The 25827-nt window shown below is 45.2% G+C and overlaps 1 protein-coding gene across 8 annotated transcripts; it reads right to left on the bottom strand.

Moving 5' to 3' along the window:
* Window positions 1-244: 244 nt before the first annotated feature.
* On the bottom strand, window positions 245-20834 carry Cdc25a (cell division cycle 25A). 8 transcript variants are annotated; one of them, XM_076577083.1, is made up of 16 exons: window positions 20566-20798; window positions 20180-20275; window positions 19499-19575; window positions 18428-18470; window positions 17422-17458; window positions 16741-16839; window positions 14926-15045; window positions 12392-12526; window positions 11732-11806; window positions 11417-11596; window positions 7214-7312; window positions 5811-5873; window positions 5617-5715; window positions 4795-4925; window positions 2321-2432; window positions 245-2082 (listed from the first exon to the last, which is right to left on the bottom strand). In XM_076577083.1, exons 3-16 carry the CDS (start codon window positions 19557-19559, stop codon window positions 1942-1944), a joined length of 1395 nt encoding a protein of 464 aa, XP_076433198.1. In that variant the 5' UTR covers window positions 19560-19575; window positions 20180-20275; window positions 20566-20798; the 3' UTR covers window positions 245-1941. The 8 variants fall into 8 exon arrangements, with proteins under 8 accessions (XP_076433198.1, XP_042137652.2, XP_042137649.2 ...); XM_042281718.2 differs by having other exon boundaries at window positions 16741-16842; window positions 20566-20791; XM_042281715.2 differs by lacking the exon at window positions 20180-20275 and having other exon boundaries at window positions 20566-20829.
* Window positions 20835-25827: the final 4993 nt, after the last annotated feature.

Genomic DNA, 25827 nt, shown 5'->3' with positions numbered 1-25827 from the left:
TGTAGCTTTGTGCCTTTTCTGGATCTCATTCTGTAGACCAGGCTGGCCTGGAACTCACAAAGATCCGCCTGCCTCTGCCTCCCAAGTGCTGGGATTAAAGGCGTGCGCCACCACCGCCCAGCATATATTTTTTTTTAATCTTCTTGAGGAAATATGGTGGCCTTAGTTTTAGTTAGTGACCCTAGAACTCTAAGGGCAATGAAACTCCCTTTGAGTATATTAGGAACTAGGCAGAGAACATGGGTTCAAGATCACTTTTATTTGCAGAGCCTGCAACAGTTGGTTAACAGTACTAACTAAGCTGGTACAACCCAAAAGCCATTCTCCTCCAAGGTATTCAACTAACAGAATCTCTACAAACCAGACCAGAGACGATCGGGACATATTTCAACACTGGGGAAGGGGCCGCTCATTCCCTTGTTCTCCACATATTTTCCAACAAGATTTGTTTTATAGCCAAATGCAACTCAAACCCATAACAAAGCAATCAGCCATCTTCAATGCCACTGATTCCCTCCCCACCCCCAGATGAAAGCAGAGGCAGAGGGGAGACTTTCCCTAGGAAAAGCCTGGCTAGACCCCAGTGGAGCAGACATGAGCAGGAGACTGAAGCCTGAGGGTTTCGATGAACAGGCACCAAAACAGGCGGCACAGAATTAAAGCAGGCCAGCTCCTCAGATGGAGGTGTTCCCTCAAGAGCCTCACTTCCACGGGGTTAGATTAGGGGGTAACTGGTGTGACTCATCACTCCCTATCCCTCAAATTAAAACATGATAAAACCCAGAACATTTTACTTCAATATTTACCACTCCCTCCTGAGAAATTCTACAGTCATCTGTAGACCAGGACCCCCTCCTTCCACCTAATGGCCTGGACTTCTGGCCCCCTTCTCACCCTTGGGTGCCCACCCAACACTGATTTGATACCCCTCAACTCATAAAACGACTTTTTTTTTTTTTTTTTCTTAAAGGACATTCAGTGGGCATGCTCCTCCCTCACCCCGTAGACTCCTCATTCCTTCCCACTCTCACCTTGGGGTACCTACACTACAGCATTCCAACACTGGCCTGGGGGTGGCCAGATGGAAGCTGCCTCAAGTGCTTTCCTGTGACTCTTACACCAGCCACTACCATGGGGTCCTGGGGCGAGAAGGATGGAGACAAAACTTTCCCAAGGAGATCACAAAGGACAGAGGTAGGTCTGGGAAGGTTAGCTTATGTCCTGTAGCCAAGCCTGGATCTGGTGCAGGCTCTTACCAGCATCTCAGTCCTTGACTTTGAGTAGCAGCAATCCCAGTCCACAGCGCCTCCTAGGGGTGACTGAGCTCCTAGCGCTGGCCACAACTCAACAGGTTGCCTTTTCTTATGCCTGGCCCAATGTTTTTCTAAAAATTAAAAGTAGAGGTAGTTCCTGGGATGATAAAACTCTACCTAAAATGGCAGTATTTTGACTTAATGAAGCAGTAAAGTAAAAGTCTTGAGGAATTAAAAGAAATAAAATAATTGATGAAGCTGAATAAATTAAGTTATGGGTCATCCACGAGGACCTCTCCCTTCCAGCCTATCTTTGGTATTTGGCCAGCAACACTCTTTGTCATGTCTTTCCCCTCACGACAGGAGGCCAGGGTCCTCCCAAGAAGGCTCCAGCTACTTCTTCATGGGATGCTCAATCAGAGTAGCTTGACATGGTGTTCAAGACTATAGACTCCAGTCTGCGCGGTGGCATGTCCAGCTTAGGCAGACAGTCCGGACAGGGAAGGAGTCTTACAGGACAGAAGAGCGGAACAGCAGGATGCCCTGGGCTCCAACCTGGGAGTGTAGGGTTAGGGCACAGAAGGCCCAGGTCTTTCTCCTCGTACCGCAGTCGGCTCCTCCGCTTACTGCTCTGCAGCAAAGGGAAAGGGAAGGGACACAGAGAAGCTCAGGCCGCTGCTGCCTGCCTTCAGAGCTTCTTCAGGCGACTGTACATCTCTCTTTTGCTCTTTTCCCCTGCCCAGGTCCGGCTCTTGGTACGGAATTTCTTCAGGTCTTCTTTAAAGTCTTCATGGTGCATTGGTCGGTAACTGGGGGGCTCACAGTGAGACTACAGGGACGTGAGAACAAGAGGACAAGGTCAGGACATGCCCGCCTCACACAACCTGGCTTCCCCTTGCCTAGAGCTTCAAGGCTGGAAGAAGCAAGAGGCAGGGCCAGTGAGTTCCACGGGAGCCTAGTGCTGAGTGGATGTTTATCTCGTCACCATACCCCGGCAAACAGCAGCAGCTACAAACCCACTGGTCCAGCGTGGGCACATGGAGACATGCTCAGCACAGACCCCTCACCTGGCATTTCAGGAAAAACTCCTTGTATCCTCCCTTCAGGACATACAGTTCAGGGTAGTGGAGTTTGGGGTATTCATTGCCAAGTCGATCTCTTTCTCTCACATATCGGCACCTGTGAAAAGGAATAAAGGGAAAAAGTCAGCTCACCTCCTTCAGTGCAGGAACCTGGAGACCACAGTCAGTAAGAACGGGTGGTGGTCCAGGCACTCCTTCCCAAGGACACACTGCCGACACCAGCTGCAGCAGCTCTGAACCAACATTCCCTGGTGTCATCTCCTCCATTCCCCTCCCTTTGTCAACAGAATCCTTCTTCCTGGGCCTTTAGACAGACTAGCGCTTCTACTTCCCGGGAGTGCCTACTGGAGCCCCATGCTGGGAGAGCACAGACGCTCTCACTAGTCCACTTGTGCACACGCCGCAGTCTTTGTGCCCTCCGGTGTGCGCTGCCACGTCTCACGCAGCCCACTGCAGTCTCCTTGACCTTCTGCCGAGGAGCTTCTACCTTTGACCTCACCTTGAAGGACTCTGAACATTTTGTATAATTCTAACATTTCCCAGTGTTAGAAGAGTGTCTGGCAAATGAAAAATATGAAACTGGGACACAAGTCCCTGCTATTTCCATTCATGTGTGAATACTCAGGTCCTGCTCAAATGTTACCTTTTCATGTGTTAAATGTGGGGTGCTTCTGGATTGGTTTTTTTTTGTAACAGGATCTCACTGTCACTATGTAGTCCAGACTGACCTTGAATTCTCAGAGATCCACCTGCCTCTGCCTGAGTGCTGGAAGTATGCCATCACACCTAGTCCTTAAAAGTTGTATCAATATTGGCTAAAGACACAGGGGTGTGGCTCAGTGACAGATCACTCGCCTAGCATGAACAAGGACCTGGGCTGGCAAAAGCAGGGCAAACTCCTTATCAACGCCTGAAGGACTTGAGATGGTGTTGTCCACTAGTACCCTGCTGTAGTTGTGAATGGAATGTGTGTGCAAATGTGGCAGATTAGTAGCAAGATGAAACCACAAGTTTGCCTAACTTCAGCAAAAGGAGGGGTGCGGCTCTGCAGCAGTGCCTGCCCAGCTCACCAGGGACCTGCTTTCAACCTCAGCAGTGCAACCTGAAGAGCAGACAAGGCTCAAGACCAAGGGCCAGACTTCTGAGCCTGCGCCCTTCACAGCTCCGTAGTCCACTCCCACCTATGGAGTGTGTCTTTCTTAATAAATTCATTCAGCAGAACAAAAGCAAAACAAGGGCCCAGGACTTGGCTTTTCACAAGTCTTTCCAGCAATCCTGGTTGAAGCGGGCCCTGTCCCCCTGTCTAATGATCTGCCTTTATTACTGGCACTTCTCATGACCATCTTTCTCCTCACCGGGACCACTTGTTAGTCCTGCTCAGGATATTTTCTTGTTTGTTTGTTTATTGAGACAGGGTTTCACTGTGCAGGACTGGCTATCCTGGAACTCATTCTGTAGACTAGGCTGGCTGCTAACTCCCACCAAGCATGCTCAATCTTACCACTGTATCTTTAATGAATGGTTGCATTTTACTGTCTCAATGGTATCTGCTATATAGCACATTTCTACTCCCCTGTTCTTTTGGGCGTGAACCCAGGACCTCACAAATACTAGACAAGTACTCTGTCTATCACAGACTTGAGCCACACCCCTAGCCTGTCAGTAAGTTAGTTTCTAAGTTTCTTTGAGACAGGGTCTCATATAGCTCAGGCTGGCCCAGGAACTTCAGAGGTAACATTTGCATAAGAAACAACTGCTTGATATTTAAAGGATATTCCATGAGACCACTAGGTAGAACTAAACACAGTGGGGCAGGGGAACCGGGTGAGCCAAAGGGGCAGAGGTCAAATCAGGCGATAGTAGAGTTGGCACTGGTATCATCAATGACTGGTCTAGAGAAGCCTGGAAGTCATTTGTAACTGCAACTTCTAGGCTAAGTGCATAAATTACATTCAAGAAATCTTTTTGGTCTGGGTGTTTGGGCTTGGGTAGGCCTTTAATTCCAGCACCTGGGAGGAAGAGGCAGGTGGACCTGGTCTACAGAGCAAATTCCCGATCAGCCAGGATTACACAGAGAAACCCTGTCTCAAAAAAAAAAAAAAAAAAAAAAAAATTATGGCTCAGTGGGTAAAGGTGCTTGACAACCTGAACTTGATCCCAGAAATCCACAGGGTAGTTGTCTTCTGAACTCTACATACACACACAATGTAAAAATAATTGAAAAAGGCTGTTTTGAACACAAATGGCTGAGTAGGAAATAGAATTAAGGGAAATGATGTTCTATAGAGAGTAGTTTTCATAAGAGCCAGGTCTGTGTGTCATGTGTCGACTAAGGCACTGGAGCGACCTGCAATGTGCCCGATATGCTAGGATCACACAGACAGTGAAAAACACACATACTACCAGGCTCCACAGGAACACGGAGCCCCGCCCTCCAGCCTGCTCTGTGAAGTACTCACATTCGAGGGCCTCTTTCGGAAGAAAACTCACAGTGGAACACGACAATGACACGCTTGCCATCAGTAGGCACGATCGGCTTCTTGAGTAAGAAGTCCTCAACCTCTTCTTCCATGTGCAAGTTCACAGCACCCTTTGAAGACACCAGACAGTCTCAACACCCTGAATCACACTGGAGTAAAGCCTCATCGAGGGAGCCAGCCCCTCGGACTACCGTGACTGCAGGTCTCCTGGCACAGCAGTCCAGGAGGCTACCTGCCTTTTGCATCTCAATGAGGCTTTCTCTGTAGGTCTACACATGTTGGCCATTCATTAACAAATACAAGAACCAGAAATGATCTCAAACAGTCACTTCATAAAGTTAGAAGCTAATGCCTCCTTGCCACATTTAAATGCTGCTTTACAAGGTAATATTAAAGTGGTGTGACCAGCTCCTTTCTTTCCAGAAATGTGTGCCCCTCCACCAGGTAGGCACCTTGATTGAAGAACAGAGGCCCAGTACAGAAGGCATGTTATGTTGCCAGACTGGCTTTTTCTAGTCAGAAGCTCTGGGGTGGTCAAACATTTATATTTAAGCATCCCAAATGCTATGGAATCCTTCATGGCCCCACTGAATAGCTTAGACATCGGGGTGCCACCTGAAACAGGATAGGATGAGGGACAGACAAGGAGAGCATTGCAGCTCTGTGGTAGAGAGGAACTGATGGGAATATTCATTCAGTTCACATCTCCTGGCTTGTTCTAAATCCTCACCACCAGCGGAGAGGTATCACTATCCCACCTGTCTAAGCCTCCAAAGATGGTAAATCTCAAGAATTCCAAACCTTGATGTGACCTCCTTCATATTCATATGGGTATCGGCAGTCAATGATGACAAACTCTTTAATGAGATTGGCAAACTTGCCATTCAAAACAGATGCCATCTATGAAGAGAAAGGAGGGTGCGGTGTCAATGTTGGCAGTCAGGTAACAAGATTCCAACTCCCCATGTGCAGTGGGTTCCACAAGTCGGACTTACAATTTCTGGAGAAATATATTTCAAATCCTGATGCTTCCCAGAGACTGTATGAAAGAGATAACCCTTTAAAGAAGGAAACAGAAGATACTTAGGGGAATGTGAAAGCTTACCAATGTCCTTTACTCTGCTGCCTAGCTGGCAGAAAGCAGCTCAAAGAAACGTAAAGTGAATAGTATACGCTAATTACCCTTCTATGCACTGAACTAACATCTGGATATTTAATTGTTATTTGTTTAAGGAGGCATAGTCTCATGTAGACCAGTCTGGCTCCAAACTTAGAGATGTGTCTGCTCCTGGGATGAAAGGAATGAGCCACTATGCTCCCTCAGCCTTTGAGGCGGTATAGGCCAGGCTGGCTTGGAACGAGTCACCCTGAGGCTAGATTTGAAATTGCAGGCGACTGCCTTTTTCTTTTGTTTTTAATCAGGAACTCTTATCTTAGTGGCTAGAGTATGAAGACTTAAAAATGCAGCAAGGAGAACCAGATATGGTGGCTCAGGACTGCAATAACAGCTTTTGGGAGGAAGCAGCAGGAGGATAATGACTTCAAGACTATTCCCAGCCTGAGTGTGAGCATGGGGCCAACTTGGGGTAACAAAACACAATGAAGGAGCAGGCATGGCACTGTATACTCTAACCCTAGCAATGGGGAGCCTGAGGAAGGAGAACTGCATCTAAAGTCAGCTTGGGCTAAATAGTGAGACCCTGCCTTGGAAGTGAGATATCTGATGAGGACATGGTTGCCCAGTATGGAGTTAGGCAGTGAGAATGGGAAAACAATCTTGGCCCAGCCTTAAGAAAAATGAACGTGGTAGTGTTACTTAGAGGACAACTGGCCAAATTAAGAGCTTACCCATGACCCCAAGACAAACCACCGATGGTCTTAACCCAAGCTGAAGGTTACACAAGGGCTTTGCTTGTTCTTCTCTTCAAACTCCCTGTTCTTTTTATTTTTTTGAGACAGGGTCTCTTGTATAGTCCCACCATCCTGGAACTCACTATGCAGAAGCTCAGGTTGGCCTTGATCTATCAGCCTCTGCCACCATCGCCCAGCAAATCTGGACTTTCAAAGATGTCTTTCAACACCATGGACTCAAAGCATGGATATGGATATATATATATGCATACTATTTTTACATTCAGAAGTCCCGTTTCCAAAGAACCTGCACTATGGGTCAGAGTGAAGGTGGGTAACCATACAGGAAACCACTAAGCCAGCAACAGTCTCGGAGACCAACATGTACCTCATCATTAGAAGCTCAACTTGTTCTTTAATTTTTTAAACTGTTGCCTTGGAGGTACCCCAGGAACCACACTGAGGAAGGAGAAAGACTAAGTGGGGTTCTAGCTACCCCCACCACCTTCCAAGTACTACCCAACTAGATAACTCTTCTTGCAATTACCTTGGAGAAATCCCCTATAAGGTCTCTTGGATCACTGTCCAAAATGTTCTCAATGGTTCCTTTGGGTGAAGATGTCAGGGATAAAGACTGGTGCAGAAGCTGTAACAAACCAGAGGTAGAGGATGACACCAGGGTTTTGACTAGAACTCCTAGAAATATTTACCTTGACCATGCCCAAAAGGAGACTGAAATATGAATGTCTATATTAAGTAAAATATTTTGTATTGTGACCGAATCAGAAGAAAAAAGAGAGGCCCTAATATTTATTAACTAGTTAAATTTCCCAGAAAACCCCCTCTATCCTTTTTTTGGAGAGAGAGTTTTATCACGAGTCTTTGGCTGGCCTGGAACTTGCTAATGCAGACCAGGTTAGCATCGAACTCAGAGATCCATAGGGATGACAGGCGTGCCTCAGCATACCCAGCACCCTTGCTTTTTTATTGTTCACATTGAAAACTACTGAGCTGATGATATTGAGCTGAGGCATGGTAATCCAAGCAGGAGGATTGCCACAAGTTTGAGCCTAGCCAGGGCTACATGGCACGAATCTGCCAAAAACAAACCAAACAAAACAAACAAACAAACAAAAAAAACAAACCAAACACCAAAAACCAGAAAATCATTGTCATGTATCTCACAAAATAAAACGTAATTACTTTATCTCAGTCGAGTTCCTGAACTTCTGATAAGCCTTTTTTTGTGTGAGAAAACAAATCAAGAAGTTGTCAAGATCATTTAGATCGCCTCTAAATAAATAGCCTTCTGTGATCTAGGCGCTCCTCTTACAGGCTGGCACAGCACCAAAGAACCGCTGTGGCACAGCACACAAGGAACCACTGTGTAAGCATGCCTGAGAACTAGTAATCTAGAGACAACCTGAACATTTATATCCAAAAAGGGAGATCTGGACTTTGAACCAACTATTTCTTTCTTTTTTTTTTCCTCTTCCAAGGACAGGGCAGTCAGTCTTTCAAAGACATGGTGAAGCCAGTAAAGCGGCTCAGATGCTAAAAGTACTTATATACATCTGGCTGCAATCCTGGGAACCCACCGTGGAGAGAATCAACTCTGGAAAGTTATCCTCTGACCTCCATGCATGCCATGGCACACATAGGTCTTGCACCAAAATAGTATTTTAAAAGAGGGTAGAGCCGGACAGTGGTGGCACATGCCTTTAATCCCAGCACTCAGGAAGCAGAGGCAGGCAGATCTCTGAGAATTTGAGGCCAGCCTGGTCTACAAAGCTAGTTCCAAGACAGCCAGGACTGCTTCACAGAGAAACCTTGTCTTGAAAACAAAACAAAACAAGAAAAAGAAACCATAGGACCTAGCACTCAGGAGGTTTAGGCAACAGGATCATGAGTTTAAGGTCAACCTGGGCTACATAGGCTCTGCCTTAAAGGAAAACATCAAATCTATCCTTCGTTTAGCAACAGCCAAAGCTGGAGCCATTCTGTTTTATAGACAGGCCCTTATGCATCATGGGACATGTGCAAACACATTCACACACACACGTTTAAAAAGACTAGTAAAATGCTGGGTGATGGTGGCTCAAACCTACAAGCCTAGGAGGTAGAGGCAAATGGATCTCTTGAGTTCCGTGTTTAAGGCCAGCTTTGTCTACAGCCAGAGCTACACAAAGAAAAAAACCTAGTCTCACCGGGCAGTGGTGGCTCACACCTTTAATCCCAGCACTCAGGAGGCAGAGCCAGGCAAATCTCTGAGTTTGAGGCTGGCCTGGTCTACAGAGTGAGATCCAGGACAGGCACCAAAACAACAGAGAAACCCTATCTCAAAAAACAAACAAACAACAACCACCCCCACCCCACCCCACCCCCACCCCCAAAAGAAAGAACTTTGCCTCAAAAAAAGTGAAACAAAAACAAAAAAATACAAACAAAAACAAAAACCTGGGCATGGTTGTGATTCCACCACTAGGGAGACAGGAATCAAAAGTTCAAGGCCATCATAAATTATATAGCTCGAGGGCAGCCCAGGCCACAAGAGAGCCTGCTCCTAAAGACAAAAACAACCATCAGAACACAGCTGGTGTCAGAACATTTGCCAGCAGTCCCAGTGCTAGAATGCTAAAATAAAAAGATGGAGACAGAGAATAAGGCTGGCCTGAGTTGCCTGTGAAACATGCCGAAGGAAACCATGCCAACTCTCTGGAAGCGAGGCAGGCAGATCTCTGAGTTTGAGGCCAGTCTGGTCTACCTGTTCTACACAGTGAGTTCCAGGACTGCCAGGGCTACACAGTGAAATAGATTCATAACAAACAATAACACGGGGGGGAAAAAAAGGCAATAAAATAATTATTTATACTAAAGATTCCTATGTAAGTATGTAAAATACTTCTTCAAATGATCTGTACCGTACGTGGCACATGTGGATCCACACACCCACATTTTCCCAATGCAGCTACAATGAATTTGGCTTTAAAAACAAACAGGGGCCAGTGAGATGGTGCAGTGAGTTAAGAACTGCAGGGGTCTATGCCTGGGACCCACACAATAGAAAGAGAAATGTCTCCAAGTCATACAATGACCTCCACATGTGCACTGTGGTTATGTGCCCCTACCCCTAAACAACAAATAAACAAACAAATAAATAAACATATAACCAAATAGGAAAATAAGAGTAGAGATGGAGCTTGGTGACCAAGCTCTTGCGTAGTATGCACAAAGCCCTAGGTTCAATCCTCAGCAACAAACTGGTTTTCACAGCAATAGAAAAGAAACACCTAAAATGAACAGATACACATTACCAAATACTACTCAGAAACACAGAACTCATACACTGCCATTGAACACATCACTCCAGAAAACTTTGTGGCAGTATCTGCCACATCAAACCATGCACTGGCCCATGACCCAGCAATTCCACCCCATGAGAAATCTGGGGGTAAGAGACAATATTGGACTTTATAGGCTGGTGGGAGGAACCTCTAGATTTGTAACAACTGACAAGTTCTTCAACAAGACAGACAAAAAGATACAGCACAGACACTCAAAGAATGAGAGACTGATAAAAGTCAGGTATGGTGGTGCACACATGTAATCAATCCCAGTATCAGGACAGAAACAGGAGAATCATTATAAGTTCCGGGCCAGCCTGAACATAGAGCAAGACCCTAATGCTATGGAATAATGCTTTTGTACACATGTTTAATAAAACACCAGTAGCCAGGCAGGAAGTATAGGTAAGATAAGCAGACAAGGAGAATTCTGGGAAGAGGAAGGCTGAGTCAGGAGATACCAGCCCACTGTCCAGGGAACAGCATGTATGGCACACAGGTAAAGCCATGGAACACGTGGTGACATAAAGATTAACAGAAATGGACTGAGTTTAAGTGTAAGAGCTAGTCAGTGACAAGCCTGAGCTAGTGGCTGAGCAGTTTTAATTACTATAAGCCTCTGTGTGTTTACCTGGGTCTGAGCGGCTGCGGACCGGGAGGAACACAGGAAAACTTTCAGCTACACCCTGCTTCAAAAGCCAAAGCAAAAGAAAAACCTAATACAAACAAATAACACAACCCACTAAATAAAGCAAACAGAATAGAATAAATAAAAATAGAGCTGTATTGCATCATCAGAAGCCAGGTGGTGGTACATGCCTTCAATCCCAGCACTGGGGAGGCAGAGGCAGGTGGATCTCTGAGTTCAAGACCAGCCTGGTCTACAGAGTGAGTTCCAGGACTGCTGTGGATTATGCTCATTGTTAATAAAAAACTGACTGGCTGAGAGCAGGACAAGAGAAGATTGGGCGAGACAGCCTCACACAGAGAGAATAACAAGAGGAGGAAGGGCAGAGTCAGGGGAGTCAAGACACCAGGCAGCCACCAAACAAGCAGGATGTGTAAAAAATGAAGTAACAAGTCATGAGCCATGTGGCAAAGCATAAATAGAAATGAGTTAATTTAAATATAAGCATTAGCTAGTAACAAGTCTGAGCTATTGGCCAAGCATTTATAATTCATATTCAGCCTCTGAGTTGGTTATTTGGGACCAGGCGATTGGGACAGGATACGGCCATTTACACAGACAGCCAGGAATATACAGAGAAACCCTGTACCCCGTCTCGAAGTAGGGGAGGGGGAGAGAGGCGTAAGGGTTGGCAAGGACAGGACCACCGAGTAGAAATGTTTAGAACTGTTGAAAGACAGTTACCACTCTAGACCAAAGGAGAACTTGCAAAACTAACCTCTTGGGTTGGCTCTTGAATATCTGCTTTTACAGGACTGGACATGCTCTTCCTCCGCTTTGTACTTCCTCGAGGAGACTCTTCGTGAGATCGTTCTGTTCTCTTCAACACCGACCGAGTGCTGGAGCTGCTGCTGGCGCTGCACGGGGAGGGGGAGTCAAACAGCCTGCACCGATTGCCCTTGGGGTGGTGAGAGACAGATCCGCCTGGGTTACAATCTGACCACTCGAATGACCATTATTCCAGTCAATACAGTCAGGACTACTCTGTTCAGTGGCTCAGCTACTCAAAACTGCACATACCGGAATAACTTACAAGGTTTGTAGGTCTTCTCATGACAAGGGGAGCTGTCCAGAGGCTTGCCATGCATGAAGGGGTCTCCTCATCATTCTAGAGGAAGAGAAAAACTGCTTTTAAATAGATCCAGCAGATGGGCTGGGAAGAAAAGGACCTAGCCAAGACTAGCATGAATTCAAATGCTTTACATTTAATTCTCCTAAAGAATGCCAGACAAGCCTGGATAAATTTTTTGTTGTGCTTGGAGACAAAACCTTACTGTGTAGCACAGGCTGGCCTAACTTGTGGCTTATGGCAATCCAATGAATGTGGAGATTACAGGAATATACCACCAGGGAAGGCTAGTATCTTTTTTTGGTGCAAGAGATTTAACCCTATGGCCTTGTACACCCTAAGCCATGTTCTACCACTATGCTATGTCTTAGTTACAGATATATCTCAACACTTTCTTCCCTACTCCTAAAAGCCTGGCTAGCAATAAGATGGAAGGATCTCACCAGTACCATGTGACCTCCCACCCTGCAATAGGATTTAGTCAAGTAGGGAAGAGTCTCAAGAATCTCACAAAATGAACTATCAACCAGCCAGCTAAGACCCCAGGAACTGTTTTTACTTGGAAGGCTTCTCTAGTGGTAGCTAGACTAAGTAGGCACACCCACACACACCCACAGATGGTACCTTCAGATTCTCTCCATCAAGAAGGTCTATGAAGCCATCATCTTCATCAGACAAAGTGGCTTTCACAGGTGACTGGGATGTAAAAAGAGGACTGAAATTTCCTGATTCACTGTTATCACTTTCATTTGAAGATAGCTGAAAGACAAAATTAGCAAGAACTCTAGTCCACTTTGATTTGCTTAGCTGGATCACTGTAAAAAATAAAGAAAAAAGAAAAAAAAGGTGATATGCATGTGCACATTTGTGAACCTGGTGTCCTCAGAGGTCAGAAGAAGGCACTGGAGTTCCTGGCTCCTGACACCTTGCTTTTTTTCCCTTCCTCATCAAGACAGGGTTTCGCATGTAGCCATGACTGTCCTGGAACTCACTCTATAGACCAGGCCTCAAACTCAGAGACCAGCCTGCCTTTGGGATTCAAGTCAAGCACCACCATGGCCCAGCCCATGAGCTCTTCTTGCAATGAGAACTGAGACTATATACAGCACCATGTGCAAGCTGATAGTACACAATTTGTTGAAAATACAATTCTCAATCATAACATAGCACACACAAGAAAATACATATGTAGCTCCCATTCAGACAGATGGAAACAAGGGGAAGCCTGTTCTAGAGTCTGTCCTACTCCTTTTTTTTGGAGATAGGAAGTCAAGGCTGAACCTTTCTTCTACCCTGAAACGCTGAGATCACAAGTGCACACTACTAAGTATGGCCTCCAGCCTAGCTCTTGCTTGGTCTAAACAACAGCCAGGGCTAGAGACGGTTGGGAGGTCAACAGCAAGCACTGCTCTTGCAGAGGCTCTGAATTTGATTCTCAGCAACACCTCAGACAGCTCCATGTGATCTAAGCCTCTGGCCTCTTTAGGCATCTGTACGCATATGCACTCCTCTCCCCCATAATTAACAACTAAAAATAAAAACAAAGCCGGGTGGTGGTGGCACACGCCTTTAGGAGGCAGAGCCAGGTGGATCTCTGTGAGTTCGAGGCCAGCCTGGTCTACAGAGTGAGATCCAGGACAGGCTCCAAAACTACACAGAGAAACACTGTCTTGAAAAACCAAAACAAACAAATAAATAAAAATAAAAACCAAGTTAAAATAAAACATAGCTGCCCAATTTTAAAGTGAGGGGTTATGATGTCCTAGACATTATGACAAAACCTTTACAAATACAATCCCATTTAAGCCACAGCACACACTATTTTAATCAATTCCCTTTTTCTCGTTGAAACTAAGTGCTCCTAGACTCCACCCTGTCTCAGTCCCTGGAGGAGCACGGACTATGTGTACCAACATACCCACAGAATCCTTTGCTATTCCTTTAATAAAAAGAAACTGATGCTCAAGGTTACCAAGATCATACACCTCATCTATTCGACACCCAAACCTGGAAACTAGTTGGCTGTGGAGGCCAACACCTGTAATCCTAGAGACAGGAACATTAGGAGTTCAAGAAGTTTTGAACTACATACCACATATGAAGCTAGCCTGGGGTTTTCTGTCTCAAAAAAAAAGCAAACAAGAACCCCAATCTAGCCGGGCGGTGGTGGCGCACGCCTTTAATCCCAGCACTCGGGAGGCAGAGCCAGGCGGATCTCTGTGAGTTCGAGGCCAGCCTGGTCTCCAAAGTGAGTTCCAGGAAAGGCGCAGAGCTACACAGAGAAACCCTGTCTCGAAAAACCAAAAAAAAAAAAAAAAAAAAAAAAAAAAGAACCCCAATCTAAACAAAAGCTATACCAGTAAAATGAACACTGGCTTTTTAAAAGTCTGCATCCTCAGCACCTATAATTATTGGTACCTTTAATGATTAAGCAATCAGAGAAAATCTTACCATTCTGATCCCCAAGCATCCACCAAATACATTCTATTTCATATATATTCTCAAAAACTCTTGAGTTAAAAAAATTTTTGTTTGTTTTTCAAGACAGTGTTTCTCTGTGTAGTTTTGGAGCCTGTCCTGGATCTCACTCTGTAGACCAGGCTGGCCTCGAACTCACAGAGATCCACCTGGCTCTGCCTCCCGAGTGCTTTAATCGGCTTTAATACACCGATTAAAGGTATATGCCACCACGGTCCAGCATATTCTCAAACTGTTATCATGAACTGGAGAATCTACAGTTAAATTCTAGTCTATTATTTACATGTCCTTTGACAAATAAATCAACTTCTCTAATGAAACTTTCTAATCTGCCAATTGAGGTAACTCCAGATAATTCACAGGCTGCAGCCTCCCAAACGCTGGGTTTACAGACATGAGTCACTACACCTAGCAAGTAAACTTGCTTTTTTGTTCATGAAACAGGATGTCATGTAGCCCAGGCTGGCCCTGAACTCATGGCAGAGCTAAGAATCACCTTGAATTCCTAGTCCTCCTCCCTCTACCTTCCAAGTGCTTGGGTAAAGGCATGCACCACAGGCTCAGCATTAATAAATTTCATGCTGGTACAACATGCATGAATGCAGGCACTCATGCATGCTTGCAATGTTGTAAATTCTCTTCCCATGAAGAATTCCCCACATGAAAGCCAGAACACATACCATACGAGCTGGGGCTGAGTTCTGCCTGTGTGTGAAGAGATCTTTACTCTCCTCATGTACATGAGCATTGAGGCAGCCACGAGATGCAGGTCTTATTGGTTTTTTAAATTCAAATGCTTCCTGTAAAATAATATTTGATATATTTTCTACTGTCCATAAAAACCAGCTTTAGGGCTGGTGAGATGGCTTGGCAGATAAGTACACTCTCGGAGAAGTCTGAAGATCTCAATCCCATTCCCACACCCGCATGGATGTAAGGAGAGAACAGACTTCTGAAAGCTGGCTCCTGTGTTTGACATGTGCACTGTGGCAAGCTCCCACCTGCAGCTTTCTCTTCCACTAAACAGGATTAATTAAAAGTTATTGTTGGGGCTAGTGAGGTAGCTTAGCAGTGAAGAACATTCTTCTACAAGACCCACGTTTGATTCCTGGCACCCACAGGGCAGCTTACAACCATCTGTAACTGAAGTTTGGGGGGCTATGACACCCCCTACTGGCCTCTGCAGGTATCAGGCATATACATGGTACACAGACATACACAAAAGCAAAACACCATACACATAGAAATGTATGCCTCCTATCTTAAATAGTTACATAAGCACTTGTTATTAAGCACTAAAAACAGTAACTACTAGTATCTGTTTTCATATTACAAAATACTTTCTGAACATAAACTTGTCTAACCATCAGGTACAACCTGACTGCTCCTATTTTACAAGTAAGGAAGCTACTAGGCCTGTTTGTTTGCTTTTCCAGTCAGGGTCTCTCTGTGTAACAGCCCTGGCTGTCCTGGAACTTGATTTGTAGACCAGGCTGGCCTCAAAACGGAAACTAGGTCTTCCAAGTTAAATGGTGTGCCTAAGATCTTGAAGCCAGATAGGATAACTCCAGAAAGTTCTTTAACCTATGCTATTATTCCTTTAGAACAAAGCTTCCAGGAAGGCAACCCTGGGAGAAGTCAAGTTTGGGTCAAGAGCCAGATTATTCAGTTTTGGTCTGGTAGCACTAGAGGCTGACCAACTGTTCCAAGCACACAAGTAGGGAATCCATTTCTATGAATTACTTCATGGCATCTCCCAAAGCTGCCAAACAGAATCCGCATTCCTACAGGCAACTGGTTTTGTATTAGACCTAGAAACTATAAGGGTGATAAACTCTGGTGTTTTAGCAGGGAATGAATGGGAAACAATAACATATGGAAATGTTAGGGGCAAAGCCAGGCAGGGAACACATGGACTTCTGGGTGAACCACATCATCCATCCCCGAAGCCACTATTTCAGATATTTTGAGATCCACAGATCTTGCATGGCTTTGGAAGTTAGCTTATATATTTGGCAGGTATTCATAGGAAATAAGGTATAAGAAAAACATGCTGATAGGCAGGCCCAGTGGCACACAACCTCCAAACACAACAATGATTTTTCACAAGCTTACAAGTCACCCTAGGGCTGGAGCCAAGAAAGGAAAAGTCTTGAGGAGACTCTTCTAGAAAAAACTACTCATGGATATAATTACTCCTCACAAAAGCTACTAACTAAAATTGAAAAACATTTACCCACCAGGTACCATTTTAAATTTTCTACATATATAATCTTATTTAATTCCTAGACCAAAGGAGCCCGACAGAAGCTCCAGCATCAACAAAGCAAGGCAGAAGGCAAGATTCACATCCAGACTTCTCTACACAAAGGCCTGGTGTGGCTTTCCTTTCCCATAACTTAGTCATCAGGCAGCAGCCAGCCACTTCGCTCGTAAGCCACTGGCACGTGGAGGTTTCACTCCAGCCTGGGTCACCACGCTGATGCTACACTCACGTTTTCTTTATTTTCATCCTGGTCGATGAGCTGAAAGATGTCATGGTCTAGAGAATCAGAATGACTCCTCTTCAGCGCTGGGCTACATCCCAAGAGTTTCTGCTATCAAAGTCAAAAAGAGAAATTGAATTCTTAAAGAAAAACACAATTGAAAATTCAGTTTTCTTTTTTATTTTTTTGAGATAGGGTTTCACCCTGCAGCCCAGGCTGACCTTAAACTTGAGATGACCCTCCTGCCTCAGTCTCTCCAAGCGCTAGGGATTATAGGTTTGACCCATTACACCTAGCCAAAACCTCAATTTCCTTTTTCTTTCTTCCCATAAACTACAGCAGATAACCAGTAAATGTGACCAAGGCTCCACCCTGCTGTAACTTAGAACAGCCTTACACCGAATCATACAAGGCCTAATAGTCCTCTTGGCAGGTACATTATAGTGCCAAACCAACCCCTTAGTAACATTTGCGTAAAAAGAACCTTTCCTGGTTTGATAAAACTAAGACCGAGGACAAAGTCCACAAGAGGCAGTAGCCACTGTTGAAGCTGCTCCAGGTAATGCATAGTCTTAGTATTTACAGGAATGCAGAAAAGCCATGTCCACTTTGTAAATGTAGGTGACGCTGGCATTTAGAGGGACAGTTTACAGGCATTAGGTATTAGCTGAAAATGACCATGGAACTTACAGGTAAGGAATTGATTCTCCTCAGGGAAATTTCAAGGCTGTAATGAAATCAAAAGGTAAATGAGAATAAAGGGGTATTTATATCAGCAGATTCACATTGCTTAGCCTCTAGTTTGGGAAGGGATGGGCAAGTCAGGTTCTCACTGTAGCAAAGATATCCAAGAATGAAATTCTGAAGCTTTTTTGGTCTCAGGAGCATCCCAAACACTAGCTAGATTGAAAAAAACTTGTCTCTTAAAATACATACATCCATTAATTCATTTAAGGCTTTAACGCCAAAAGGCAGAGCAAGGGAAATTACAGCTAAAATAAAGGAGGGAAAATCCTGGAAACCACTGACACAAAACAATACATCCATTTTCAGCAGCGTTTCTGGGATCTCACTGGGAGCAGCTAACTGCAGACTCCAGTCCACTGTGTGAAGAACTTCACCCAAAGATGAACAAGTTTGGACGAGGGATGATGGCGCACATGCTTAATCCCAGCACCCAGGAGGCAGAAGCAGTCATATCTCTGAGTTCCAGACCAGGCAGGACTACAAAATATCAAAAACTAATGAACAAGTTTCTTTCCTCTTCTTTTTGGTGATTCTAGTGATTAAACCTAATCTAGGGCCTCACATACACCACACAAGCACTCTATCACTGAGCTCTTCACTTTTTACTTTTACTTTTTAAAAATAATTGATTTATTTTTATTTTATATGCATTGGTGTTTTGCCTGTATGTGTGTCTGTGTGAAGGTGTCAGATTCCCTGGAACTGGAGTTACAGACAGTTGTGAGCTGCCATGTGGGTGCTGGGAATGAAACTCAGGTCCTCTGGAAGAACAGTCAGTGCTCTTAACCACTAAGCCATCTCTCCAGTCCCTTCACTTTTTATTCTGAGACAGGCCTTGAATTTCTGATCCCTCTGCCTTAACTTCCCAAGTAGGTGAGACTGTGTCAGTAGACCTGGTTAAGGAAAAATTTTCTTCTAAGTATAAAATTTGAAAGCAACAAATACATACTTTTCTTTACTGTCCAAGGGTCCAGGAGAATCTAGACAGAAACCTTTGAGAAATAAAAACAAAATTCTTAGGAAATAATGCTCATTCTATTGTTAAGTAACATTTTCTAAGTACATCCATGGATTCTCTTCCATTTGCAAATACCAATAAAAGAAACAAGATTTAAGAGCCAATTATTATCAAGATTGACTGCTTTTCAGATAGGAGTGACCTGTAACACTTTTTGTGGAGTTATTTTATTTTTTCAAATCATATGGCTAATTTAGGGGTATGAAAAAATACAACCAGCTAGGTATGAGTTCCAACAGGCCAGTTTGGTGTACACAGTGAGATCATGTCTTAAAAAAAATAAAAGAGTACTGGAAAGATAGTTCAAAAGAGCACAACCCCTCTTATAGAGGACCCAAGTTCAATTCCCAGCAACCACATGGCTGCTAATGCCTTTAACTCCAGTTCTGGGGAATCTGACACCCTCTTCTGGCCTGCAAGGAAACAGCTGCACATGGGATGTAACATGAGAGACAAGCAGGCAAAACACCCACACATACAAAATAAAAATAAATATTCTCGAAAAGAAATGGAATAAAGACTTGACAGTTATTCTCCCTCTGGACTGAAGGGTATGTCACTCCAAATCATGATTTCTATTGGATTGTCACCAGTTAAGGTCCTAGGAAAAAGACATGATTCAGGAAATTCCCAATATTGCTCCCCACATGGCTGGCTCAAGATGAATGGTGAAGATTGAACAAATCCTTGGATCGGGCAAGGGCATGGTGGTTTACACCCTTAACCATAGCACTCGAGAGGTAAGAGGCCAAAGTGATCTACATGGTGAAACCCTGTCTCAAGATAAATAAATTGAATTTTAAAAAATAAGGGACTGAAGAAATAGATGTTCAGTGGTTCACGGAACTTGGTGCTCCTGTAGAGGGGACAATTTTCAGTTCCCAGCACCCAAATCAGACAGCTCACAATGGCCCATAAGTCTCCAGCTTCAGGGGCTCTAAAGCCTTCTGATCTTGGCAGGCAACTGAATACATATGCGCACACACTCATAAATAACAATACCTGAATCGGTCGATTCGGAGGAGCCCATTCTCTGTAGACTGCTGCTGTTTTTCACCTCCATTGGCTTCTCATACTCACTGAAACCAAGAGAAATACCGTCACATGAGCAATTTCTAGGACATAATTAAAAAGTCACACCCAGGGAGCTGGGTCATAAAGTAGCCAGGCTGCCACAAACTACCATTCTGATAAGAAACCAAGGACACCCCACACTCACACTTGGCCACCCATAATACCTAGTTGGTATTTGAACAACGAAAGGAGTGGATCTGGCCTTGGGCCACATTGTAGGACATGACTGTGGCAAATGCTGGGTTGTTTCCTTAAGTGAGAGCCTTGTTTTGAGGTACTATGCTGGGCGTAAGGGCAAAGGTGAGTAGGACAGCAATCCCAGGGGCTGGAAAAATCCTAAGACATGTTTAGAAAAGGAGATGCCCAGGACCGGAAGAAAAGCAACTTCACTAAAAAGAGTGGCATGTGTTTTTGTTGGTGGTAGTGGTGTAGGGCAGCCTACTAAGTCCTCAAAGATTTCCAATATAGAAAATTAAGTAAAAAGGGCTAGCTATAAGAAGGGAGACGGGTAGCTATAAGAAACGTGCCGGCCAAGTGACTGCATAGATTTTGCACAAATGCAAGAAAAGAAAATGCCATGTCCCTTTGTTGAGAAGGAACAAAGCTTACAGGAAACTAAGATCCGGCGCGGTTGTTCAGTACAGTAGAAGTGAGGGCCTAGGAGGGCCCATTTCCCCCCCGTGGGGGTAGATTCCAAAGAGCTCCCTGGAATAGAGACAGAGTACAGAGAAATCTGAAAGCGGTGAACAAGATAGGAAGCCCAGCAGCCTCCCCGGCCCCCCGGTCTGGCTCGGGCTGAGGATAGTCCCGGACTATCCGAACGGCCTCTCCCGCCCAACATTCTGCCCGGGGGGGAGGGTGCACATGGCCGGCCCTGGCCAGGCCATCCCGGATCGGAGCATCAGGGCCAGCTGGACAAACCCTGCTTCCTGCCTGACCATCCCGAGGGCCGATCAGAGGCCGGTGGCCTGGGGCATCGCTCGCCGGTCTCTCACCTGCCCAGCCCTTCTAGCTGGTCCATGGTGACCGTCAGGTTGGTGACAGGGGACAGTCCGCCAGCAGCCGACGCGCCAAACAGTGCCTTCCCCGTGGGCTGCGGCGCAGGAGTGGGGCTGCAAGCGAAGAGCAGGCGGCGGCGGTGGGGGGGCTCCGGGCCCAGTTCCATGGCGCCGCCGGGCCAGCCCGGACTCCCGCTCCGTCTTCCTCCGCCTCCGCTGCGCCGGGCCCCGCCCCGCTGGCACCGGCTTCAGCCGCGTGCCACGCCGCCAGCGCCCGCGGGTCAAACACAAACACGACCCCGCGGTTCAGAGACGCGACCGCCGCGGGCACCGGCGCGGACGGGCGAGCGTCGGGGACTCGGCAGGCGCCGGCCACAAGCACCGGTGCTTCCCTCTAGGCCGCCGCGAGGCCGCAGGCGGGCGGGCGCCTGCAACCTCGAGATTAAATCCAAACAAACTCCGCGGGGCGAGAGTCTCGAGGCGACCCCCCCACCCCCACCCCCGATTCACTCTCCTCACTTTTTTTTTTTTCTCCCTCCTTGCTCGGTCCCCGACAGGGCCGAGAAGCAACCCACACCTCCCTCACCACCAAAGTGGCCCTAGCGTTAAGTGCTGCACAGCTAGGAACGCCGCCGCCCCGCCCCTTCCCTAGTTGGCGCCAAACGGAATTCACCAATCAGGAAGCAAAGTTCCCCTCGCTCCCGAATGACAGCGGAGCTGGACCAATAGGAAGTAAAGGAGGAAGACTCTCGCGGGCCTCCTCGAGGTCACTCCCCCTCGCAGACCCCAGCTAGGCTGCAAGAGTTGGGAGGTGGCAGAAAGGAGAAGGGAGCTCGGAAGTCAATGAAACTCCCTGCGAGGCACTAGTACGGGCGGAAAGGCCAGCTGCTCCTTTCCAGTTGCATTCTGGGTAGTGTAGTTCTCACAGAGCACGCTGGGCTGGTCACATTCCTTGTCTGAGCTCCCTTCCCTAGTGCCGCGCACCCACCCCTAGGGGACATCGAGACTGAAAGGCCACCTGGACCTGGCTTTGGCTCCTCCTCTAACTATGTAGTATCATGGGTCCTTCATTTCCTTCAAAGGTCTCCAGGCCCTGATTTTGTTTGTTTGGTTGATTTTCTTTCTTTTTTTTTTGTTTTTGGTTTTTCGAGACAGGGTTTCTCTGTAGTCCTGGCTGTCCTGGAACTCACTCTGTAGACCAGACTGGCCTCGAACCCAGAGATCCTCTTGCCTCTGCGTCCTGAGTGCTGGGGTTAAGGGGTCCAGGTTCTGATTAAATTAAATTAATTAGTTTTTAAAATAGAGATTTTTTTTTTCTATTGTCCAGGCTGGCCTCGAACTCGCGGTAATCTTACTGCTTAGACGTGAGACACAATACTCTGTCAGGCTTGGGTTTTATGTGGAAAAAAGAGATGGAAAGACCTCTAGTACTGGATTCCTGACCATCGAAGTGAATACACTCTGGGGGTTGTTCTTGTCACAGGAGAGGTAAGACCTATATACAGTATGACCTTGGCATCTTTATGTTTCTTGTATGGTCTCAGATCATTCCTTCTTTTTTGTCTTCTCTTCCCTATTGAGAAGTTCTAGAGAGCAATATTTCTAGTAAAGTTGTCTTAGGTACTGTTCTATTTGCTGTGAAGAGATCCAATGACTGAGACAACTTATAGAAGAAAGCGTTTGTTTTTGAGACAGGGTTTCTCTGTGTGTAGCCCTGGCCATCCTGGAACTATCCCTGTAGACCAGGCTGGCCTCGAACTCCGAGATTCACCTGCCTCCCAAGTGCTGGGATTAAAGGTGTGCACCGCACCACCACCTAGCAGAAAGAAAGCATTTAATTGGGGATTTGCTTACAGTTTCAGTGGGTTAGTCCAAGATCAGTGGGAAGCAGAGCAGCATGGCCCTGGAGCAGTAGTTGAGAGCTTTACATCCTGATTCACAGACAGCAACCAGAGAGAGAGAGAGAGGCTGGGCCTGGTGTGGGCTTTTGAAAACTCAAAGTCCACCTAATCCTTCCTAAACAGTCCCATCAATTGAGGACCAAGCATTCAATCATATGAGCCTTTGGGGGCTATTTTCATTCAAATCACCACAAAAGTGCTAGGTAATATGTAATGTTCATGTCCATGACAGTGTTTCAAGTGTGGTAATTATATTAGTTCATTTAATCTTTATAAGTTTTATGGATGACTTTATGAATAACCGCACTATGTGATTTGTAGCCTTTGCCCTACTGGTGGCTCCAACAGTAGTAAGCCAGGCATAGATGTAATGCCTGTGCCATTAAAAGACTGATTTTTAGACAGCATTTCCAGGGCAGACAGTATGCTTTTGAAGATTATGTTTTAGCCATGTGCTAGTGGTCCATACCATTAATCCCATAACTCAGGAGGCAGAGGTAGGTGGATCTCTGAGTTCCAGGCCAGTCTGGTCTACAGAGCTAGTTCCAGGACCGCCAAGGCTACACAAAGAAACCTTGTCTCAAAAAACAAACAAACAAAAAGATTGTGTTTTAGGTTGTTTTTTAAGTACCCCTAGAGATAATGACCACTAACTCTGCTTAGGGCTAACCACTGTTACAGAAGTCAGTAGGATTTCTGAATATCAATAATAAGATACTGAAAAAGAATTCAGGAAATCAATCCCCATTTTCAAGTGTCTCAAAAGAAAATCTAAAATACCTAGAAATAAACCTAACCAAGGAAGTAAAAGATTTCCACAAGAATTTAAAACACTGGAAAAAAGACCTTGGTGAAAACACTAGATGATGGCATGACATCCCATGCTCATGAATTGATGGGAAAAAAATTATAAAAATGGCTATCTTAATCTTTTTAGATTATGGATGAGCCTATAGAAAAAATGTCTGCCGTAAATCAAACGGTGAAGGGGAAGAATAGGAATCTCACTTACACAACTTAAGTAAAAGATAGCTCTCTGAACAGATGAAGATAGCTTTCTTCAGTATCCCAGAATCTAATTGATATTTATATGTATGATTCAGCTATCATTTGGCTTAGAAGGGCTTATTGGGAAATGTTATCATTTATACTATTTTCTACAGAGAAAATATTTTACTGTTTAAAGTAAGCTGGACTTTTGAATTATAACCTGTTTTTATGTTCAGAAGAAAAAGAAACTGCACACTGACTTGCCTGGAGGCTGCCATGAGTTGGATTCCCACTGACACGTGTCTCTGTGTTCTTCTCCTGCATGGTCTTCAGTGTTTGCTGTTGTTTAGGATCTTGAGTGTAGACACTGGGCAGAGAGGAAATCTCAGTGTACATTAGATGAGCATTTTCTTCATTACAGTAATTGTGGAGAATGTAATATGTACATTTTAGCTGTTTTAACTGCTTTGATTATGGTCCTTTTTTGGCTTATTTATTGATTACAATATTATTTGCTTTGTGTACTTTTCTATTTTAACATGTTGGTAAAATATGGGTATTTGTGCTATGTACTAAGGAAGGTTGCTAATAAATTTATCCATTCTGGAAAAAAAAAAAAACGAAACCTCCAAACAAAACAAAACCACACACACACACACACAATGGCTATCTTACTTAGGACAGATTCAATTTTCATGAATGTTCCAATGACATTCTTCACAGAACTAGAAAAAAGCAATCCTAAAATCTATATGGAGTACCAAGTACCAAAAACCAAACAAAAGAATGTAGAAGAGGGAATTTCATTCACAAATCAGCTGGACGTGCCAGAGGTAAGAGGATAATGAACCAGCCTGATCTGCATACCGTAGCTCAGTGCTTTCCCATCCTCCACAAGGAAATCCATATGTCCGCCGCGGTGGATGCTGAGATAGAGCCAGGCTAGTTAAGTCCCAAGGCCTTCCCCACTCTTATTTTGTGTTTCCCTCATGGCAGCTGCAGGTTGTTAGCATTGGAGGGAGGAAGAAGAGAAGCAGAAGCCAAGGTTAAGTCAAGTTAACCCTGAGTTACAGTTTGGAGGGCTTTTGCTTGTTCATTTTTTAAAAAAGATTTTATCTTTGTATATGAGTGCTCTATCTGCATATATGTCTTTATGATGGAAGAGGGTATCAGATCCCACTGTAGAGGGTTGTGACCCACCATGTGGGTGCTGGGAATCGAACTCAGGACCTCTGGAAGAGCAGCTACTGCTTTTAACTGCTGAGCTTCAAATTCACTATATAACCATGGATGACCTTCAGGTCCCTGAAAAGTAACCTAGGTAACTGTTACCATATTCCATGGTTACTGGGTTTTTCGTTTGTTTGTTCTGTTTTTTTTTGTTTTTGTTTTTGCTTTTTCAACACTGGGTTTCTCTGTATAATTCTGGCTGTCCTGGAACTCTGTAGACCAGGCCGGCCTCGAACTTGCCGAGATCCACCTGCCTCTGCCTCCCGAGTGCTGGGATTAAAGGTGTGCGCCACCACCACTACCACCCCAGCTGATATCTTGTCTTAAAACAAAATATAATATTGGTGGAAACAGCAAAGCAGATAATGTCTGTATAGGCTTCCAGTGCCCTCTTCGCCCCTGAGCCAGGGCTCCAGCCCCTGATCTAATGACATTCTTAGCCTTTGGGCTGAGGGAAGCAAGGAGTCTGTGTGCACATTCCAGAATGGGTTTTACCTGATGGTCATGCCTATGTCAAAAACAGAGATGGCAGTAAATAGCTATTTAGAGGGTTAAAGAGAGCCCAAGATAATGTGACTCTAGACTTGCCACATTCTAGCTCTGCCATCATCGAAGTCAATCAGCCTTGTAAAATGTTGTACTCCGGTGTGACCTTCTGGAAACCAGTTCATCTCCTCATTGTTAAGTGCCTGCTCTGGGATGCCAGCATTTTCTAATGGAAGTCCTGTGTTCTTTCATAGGCTTACCAGTACTGGTTACTGTTCCCACTACTTCTGGTCTGCTCCCTTAGTTCACAGAACTTTTTTTTTTTTTTCCTTTTTTTGTGACAGGGTTTCTCTGTGTACTCTGTATAGCAGCTCTGGTTGTCCTCTGCCTCCCAAGTGCTGGGCAGTGTGAGCCACCACTGCCAGGCCAGCTCATGGAACTCTCACAACATTCTTCTCCCAGTCCGACTCTTGCTCTCCAGAGCAAGTTCACTGGCATCCACAACTCTGCTTAACTTAATGGAAATACATACTCTTTCTAAACTTCCTGCCCCTCCTGGTGCAAGGCAGGAAGCAGCCCTTCCCTCTCCTCCTCTTCAGATTGCTGGCTGAGTTCCAGTGACCCTCTGAGCACTGACTCCCCCAGATTGGTC

This window comes from Peromyscus maniculatus, chromosome 7 (assembly GCF_049852395.1).
Source record: "Peromyscus maniculatus bairdii isolate BWxNUB_F1_BW_parent chromosome 7, HU_Pman_BW_mat_3.1, whole genome shotgun sequence".
Classification (NCBI taxonomy): Eukaryota; Metazoa; Chordata; class Mammalia; order Rodentia; family Cricetidae; genus Peromyscus; species Peromyscus maniculatus.
This window is presented reverse-complemented; position numbering and strand designations above follow the sequence as displayed.